Below are 6,416 nucleotides of genomic sequence, written 5' to 3'. Positions count from 1 at the left end.
GTTGTGTCCATGGTAGAGAAATAAAAAACATTTTGCAAAAACATGATCACAAGTTATAGTGTACCAGAACTAGAGATGACGTAGAAGGTCATTTTAGTAGGTTTATCTAGCCCTCCTTAGTTCCGAGTCAGATATGAATTTTATCTTGTCGTAATCCAAATTTAACTTCTTCCAAGATATAAACCAACATTAAATACTACCACTACTATGAAGATGGCGGTTGTTTGAATGGGTTTTTGTACCCTAGCTCCAAGATGGACATGAACTATGTGCAATTTTAAGACAAAAGTAACATCACTTTGAAATAAGAAGAAAAAATAAATGTTGCCGATGTAGCGATTGTTTTGATCTCAAATGTCACCACCAGTTAGAATATGATTAGTGTGATCCGACTAAGATATTAGTTGTATCAGGTTATAATAGGAAATAAACTTTTGTAGAGAAACAAAAATAAACTGAAATGTCAACCGTAATATCTATTGAGTGGACGAAGTGGTGTTGATAGACAAGATATATATCATGATCAAAACAACATTCTCCTAACTGAGATAAATTAATTCGGCAGACATCTTTTGTGTGGATGATTTAGGTTTTCACAATTAAGGTGTTAATTTCCTCCACAAATTTAACTCATTTAACTCAGATCAAACTGATAGAGACTCATCCAAGGTTCTCGCGGAATGGTAAAAGATAAATGCTTGCGCGCCAGGGTACCATGTCCTTGTGGCCTAGATAAATTATATGTAATTGTAATAGGAAATTAGCGTTTATCGTTAATTTTCAATCAAATTAGTACTCCCTCAATCCCAAAATGTAAGGCGTCTAAGGATCGGTCAAAAGTCGAACTTTGCTAACTTTGACCAAATACTTAGAAAAATATATTTACATCTACAATATCGAATGAACATATTAAGAAAATATACTTTATGGTGAATCTATTCATGTTCATTCAGTAGTGTAAATATTTATATTTTTGTGTATAAACTTGGTCAAACTTAAAAAACATTGACTTTTAACTAATCCTTAGGCGCCTTAGATTTTAGGACGGAGGTAGTATATACAGATGAACTGTATATGTCTAGGCACTTAGCCCAGTATGTGATATAGATGAACTGTATATTTTTAGAGAATTGAACGTTCTTACCAAAGTAGCATAAGAACAATTCAAAATTCTTAGAAAATAAAATAAACTAAAATCAAGTGCTGGTGGTACTAATACCACGTGGCGACCGTTTGAGCAGCACCCATCATCACTAGCCAGCAGGTTGATTCCCATCCCATTTCCCACCTTGACCTTCCACTACCCCTAACCACTTTATCTCCGTCTAAAAATCGTTACCACCTGTCCAAACTCCAAAGCCGCATCTCGCTCTCGCACTCATCACCCACCCGCGACCGGTCAAAAGCACACCACCATCCCAATCCCCAACACACCCACACCCACAAAGCCACAGCCAGCCAGCCAGCCCCCAAAGCACACGAGCAGCACAGCAGCAGCAGCTCGACGCGTCCTCCCCCGCCTCCGCCGCCGGCCGCCGCCCGCACGCGCACGCCACCCCATGGAGGCGCCGGACCCCATGGTGCTGGACGCTCCGCCCCCGCTCGCCGCCGCCGCCGCCGTCCCGCCCCACGCGCCAAACGAGAAGGTAACGCCCGCTTGTTTCCCCCCACCAGATCTGGCGTCTGCGCCGGATCTGACCCGATCTGCTCGTCTCGGCGCTTGCGTGGCTAATGCTGGGTGTTTTTTTTGGTGGGGCTGCAGAAGCGGGAGGACGGCGGCGACCCCGTCACCGGCCACATCATCTCCACCACCATCGGCGGGAAGAACGGCGAGCCCAAGCGGGTGAGCTGCTCGCGCTCCCGATTTCCCCCTCTCTCTCGTGCTCGCTAAATGCGTCTGCTCTGCCCTTACCGTGGTGTTAGTGCGATAGTATTCTCTTGCTCTGCTAAAGGATTTGTGTTCGCCAGCAGACGTTCAGATTCTAGCAGTGTCCGATTTTGCGGAGTTTGGTGTCCCTCTGTCGATTCTTCCAGGAAATCACTGTGCTGCAGCTCGTTTTGTGGATTTGGTTGACCAGAAACAGTGTCATCCGTTCGTGATTCGCGAACGGTCTGGTAGGCGACTGCTTAACATGTGGCTGCCGCTCGATCTAGTGCTTGCTGCCCGTATCATGGCTAAAGTGCGCAGTGAGATCCTGTTCTAAGCAACTGCGTGTTTCCTGCTCATATTGTTGCTTTTGGTTCATACGTTTTTTGGGTTCTAATTCTAGCTGCCTGTGAAATAATTGCGATGTCGCAGCTCATATTTGAAATATTCAACCCGAGCTAGTTATTTTACATGGTGCCATCTGGCTCTCAAAGTACTCACTTGTTGTTCTAACCCTGATTGCAGACGATCAGCTACATGGCTGAGCGAGTCGTAGGAACTGGCTCCTTCGGGATTGTCTTCCAGGTAAGCCCCTCGGCCTCATGTTCCACTACTCCTTTGCGCGTGTGTGGTGTTGACACTTCGTTCCTGCAACGCTTATTGAATCGAACTGCTTCTCACATGCAGGCCAAGTGCCTGGAGACTGGAGAGACCGTGGCCATCAAGAAGGTTCTGCAGGACCGGCGGTACAAGAACCGCGAGCTGCAGCTCATGCGCTCCATGGACCACCCCAACGTCGTCTCTCTCAAGCACTGCTTCTTCTCCACCACCAGCAGGGACGAGCTCTTCCTCAACCTTGTCATGGAGTACGTCCCCGAGACTCTCTACCGGGTGCTCAAGCACTACAGCAACGCCAACCAGCGCATGCCGCTTATCTATGTCAAGCTCTACATGTATCAGGTCGGCGAACTTAGCATATTAACACTTGCCTGGCTGCCTCTAACTTTTCCTTTATTTTTTTGCTTTGCTGATGTTTGTTTTGCCATGTTTGCAGCTTTTTAGGGGGCTAGCTTACATCCATACCGTTCCAGGAGTCTGCCACAGGGATGTGAAACCACAAAATGTTTTGGTACGTGTTGTGTGAACACAATTTCATTGTTTCTTAGATTTAATATAGTAGGTTGGTTCTGATTTGGTCTCTTCTCTTGCCAATACAGGTTGATCCTCTAACACACCAAGTCAAAATCTGTGACTTTGGAAGTGCAAAAGTCCTGGTATGTTGATTTCCCCCCTTAAGAATTACTAGTTTGTTTCAGTAGTTGCATTTGTTTTTGAAATGTTCTAGACTTCTAGTGGCTGACTGGTCATAGTGTTTACACATCATGTGTCTATCCCATTCTTTTCCTCATTTTCAACATTAATATGCTACTTTGCCATGATAATTTGCAAGATGGTAACTTTTTGATAATTTGCAAGATGATAACTTTTTGATATTCTGTCCTGAGCTTTGAAATTATATTTTGTAGCTGGGATTAACAGTGATTCCCATTATTATCCGTTTTTATGATTGATCTTGGATAATCGGTGTCTGCCTGTCTACTTGAATACAGTTTTTCCAAAATCCTAGTGAATCCAGTTCTACTTGAATCTGTATATTTCATTCATTTTGCTGCATGGATGCCAAGCATGACCTTGGTTGCACAAAATCCTAAACTTGCATCACTTTCTTCTTCTGTTCGTTAGTTCTACTGAGATTTCATCCCCATGTATTGACCATATCTCTTTTGTTCCGTCAGGTACCTGGTGAACCCAATATATCATACATATGCTCTCGCTACTATCGTGCTCCTGAGCTCATATTTGGTGCAACTGAATATACAACTTCAATAGACATATGGTCAGCTGGATGTGTTCTTGCAGAGTTGCTTCTTGGTCAGGTTGGTTACCTTCTCTAACGAGTTTTAGCCCTTTTCAAGTATATTGACTCGATACCATTGTCCCTGTGGTGATTCTAATTATCTTGCATGTTGTGTATTTGTCAGCCTCTGTTTCCAGGAGAGACTGCAGTTGATCAGCTAGTGGAGATTATAAAGGTAATGCAAAGTGTTCCACATGCCACATTCTATGTCTTAATACAGATTTTTCGTAAAGCTCATGTGATATTACTGCAGGTTCTCGGTACTCCAACCCGTGAGGAAATTCGATGCATGAACCCCAATTATACCGAGTTCAGATTTCCTCAGATAAAGGCTCATCCTTGGCACAAGGTAGACATACGTTAAATCTTATTATGTTGGATCATCTGTATCCATGTGATAATATTTGGGTAGTAGAGTCCACATCCTGTAGGCATTCAGTTACCAGTTTCTAAATCATCTAGAAATTGTGAATTCGGCTACTCTGCTGCTCAACTGATTGCTCTGCTTTTTCTTCACCAGATTTTCCACAAGAGAATGCCTGCCGAAGCTATAGATCTTGCCTCCCGTCTTCTCCAATATTCACCAAGTCTGCGCTGCACTGCTGTGAGTTTTTTGTGCTTGGCTTCTTTTGGATTGTCGTTAAAGCTGTAGATTGAACCCAGTGCAGAATTGTGTGTAGTACCAAGCTAAGCTTGTTTCATTCCAAACATTTCTTTTGTGCTGACATGGGTTTGCATATCCTACCATTCGTCTCCAAATATTGCATTACAGTTAATTGTCTTTTTTGCTAGAAAGAAAAGAATATAGGTTCAATCATTTCCCAATCGAATGAGGTGTGGCTACACCTTCCTGGAAGTTGGATTATTGTGGGAGTTTTCGGCAGTCGGTTCATGAATGTTTAGCTTTCAGTCGTTGATTAGCTTCTGGTCCAGCATTAAACACTGTTGGCTGTTAGTGAGTGGCACACTGTGTAGTCACATGTGTTCGACTGCAGTTAGTGGTCCACCTAAAAAGAGGGTCTCTGTTAATGCTGTTACTATAGGTGGAAAACAACATAATGTTCAAAGTACCAACCTGTTGAGTTCAAAATGTCCTGACGTGTTTGGTTTCTTGTATGCAGCTTGATGCATGTGCACATTCCTTCTTCGATGAGCTACGCGAGTCGAATGCACGTTTGCCGAATGGACGCCCCTTCCCCCCTCTGTTCAACTTTAAGCCTGAAGTAAGTAAAAGGACACTGTTCAAAATGGCAACCATTTAATTTGCAGAAAAAAATAGAGTTAGTTTCAGGCACATGATCACATGCCCCATTCAAGATATATCAGTTCAATTATTAGGAAGGCCAGTGTGCCATGCCTTTGCTAGCCTGGAAAGAACCCTCTTGGGCTCTTGATTCGCTGTGCTCATCAATGCCCATTTCTGGTATGCAGCTAGCAAACGCCTCTCCAGATCTCATCAACAGGTTGATCCCCGAACATGTTCGACGGCAAAATAGCCTCAACTTCGCGCATGCTGGGAGCTAGAAGGGGGTGGTACCACATCGCTCATTGTTTTTGTTTGCCCGACTTCTGCAAGCTGCAAATACGCAAGCTCAGACCTCATCATCTTGGAAGATAACTCTCCTAAAAACCTGTGGAGAGACTGGTTCGGTGCAAGAGAAAGAAGTACAACTATGTAAATTATCTGACCGTAAGTTGTTGATGCTGCCAGTGTTTAAGTACATGGCAACGCATGTTGGTTGAGTTATTACTTATTATTAGTAGGTAAGGCAATGATGTAGGTGGTGGAGACATGTTAATGCTAGGGGTCTGTGACCTGTTTCGTTCTCGCCATTTTTGTAATGCTTAGCATACCTGTATGCAGCAGCAGTATAGCTGCTCCCTGTTTTGTCCGTTCTCCCTGATGTAAAAATGTTACCGCCAACCGCAATGACTGTTCTTCTGCTACTTTGTCTGATTACCTGGTGTAACGCATGGTTATTGCAAATCAGGAACCGTACCTCCAGGCTTTAAGAAATGCTGTTGAATTGTTCGTTGTCTGGATTGTTCAATTGCTAGTATCATTGGTAAACAATTTGTACGCCGATCTGACAGAAGAGAATGCTAAATGCATTCTGGGTTATTCCAACTCCTGGCTGCGGTGACAATTTGATAGAAAGGGAGTCTTCTCTGTCAGATTGGCATACACATTGTTTAACGATCATACTATAGGAAGCTGAGAGCTAACAAAGGAATCCCATGCTCGGTTGATGGCAACCAGGGGAGAAAGTTTGGGGGGTGCTGTTTTACAACTGCCGGTGCCTAACAAGATGAGACACTTGTGCTGTAGAGTGGCACCCAGTACTGTTCGAAACCGTGTTTCTGTGCACAGCACAGGGAGATTGATAGCAATCCTCAATGCCCCAGTTTGCTTCCGTGACTATATGATGCTGGCCACCCTTTCTTCAAGTGCAGGCCCGTCCTGTTAAGTAGCTGCGGAGAGCGTGGTGATCAATCTAGCTGCGAAATGCTCGGCCTCCGAAGTGATTGGAAGAATTAAAGAAGCAGGCGGATCGCTGGGACCCTTTCGGTTTTTATGGTCGTTGGTGTGGTTTTAGATCAACCTCTTCCAATCTACAATTATCATCATTG

The 6,416-nt window shown here is 44.0% G+C and overlaps 1 protein-coding gene across 1 annotated transcript; it reads left to right on the top strand.

The window, feature by feature from the left end:
- The first annotated feature begins 1,369 nt into the window (after positions 1 to 1,369).
- On the top strand, positions 1,370 to 5,732 carry LOC127341766 (shaggy-related protein kinase GSK2). The gene is made up of 12 exons (XM_051367693.2): positions 1,370 to 1,646; positions 1,763 to 1,843; positions 2,393 to 2,452; positions 2,555 to 2,827; positions 2,922 to 2,996; positions 3,085 to 3,141; positions 3,664 to 3,804; positions 3,910 to 3,960; positions 4,039 to 4,134; positions 4,306 to 4,389; positions 4,907 to 5,008; positions 5,217 to 5,732. The coding sequence occupies exons 1-12, from the start codon at positions 1,560 to 1,562 to the stop codon at positions 5,307 to 5,309; spliced, it is 1,200 nt and encodes a 399-aa protein (XP_051223653.1). The 5' UTR covers positions 1,370 to 1,559; the 3' UTR covers positions 5,310 to 5,732.
- Positions 5,733 to 6,416: the final 684 nt, after the last annotated feature.

Source organism: Lolium perenne, chromosome 3 (genome assembly GCF_019359855.2).
Source record: "Lolium perenne isolate Kyuss_39 chromosome 3, Kyuss_2.0, whole genome shotgun sequence".
Lineage (NCBI taxonomy): Eukaryota > Viridiplantae > Streptophyta > Magnoliopsida > Poales > Poaceae > Lolium > Lolium perenne.
This window is presented reverse-complemented; position numbering and strand designations above follow the sequence as displayed.

Excerpts from the sequence above, each read along its gene's own strand:
- LOC127341766 (XM_051367693.2), top strand. The coding sequence starts at position 1,560 with ATGGAGGCGCCGGACCCCATGGTGCTGGACGCTCCGCCCCCGCTCGCC. Across the intron at positions 2,997-3,084 it reads TGAAACCACAAAATGTTTTG|GTTGATCCTCTAACACACCA; the intron begins GTACGTGTTGTG and ends TTGCCAATACAG. Across the intron at positions 3,142-3,663 it reads TTGGAAGTGCAAAAGTCCTG|GTACCTGGTGAACCCAATAT; the intron begins GTATGTTGATTT and ends TTGTTCCGTCAG.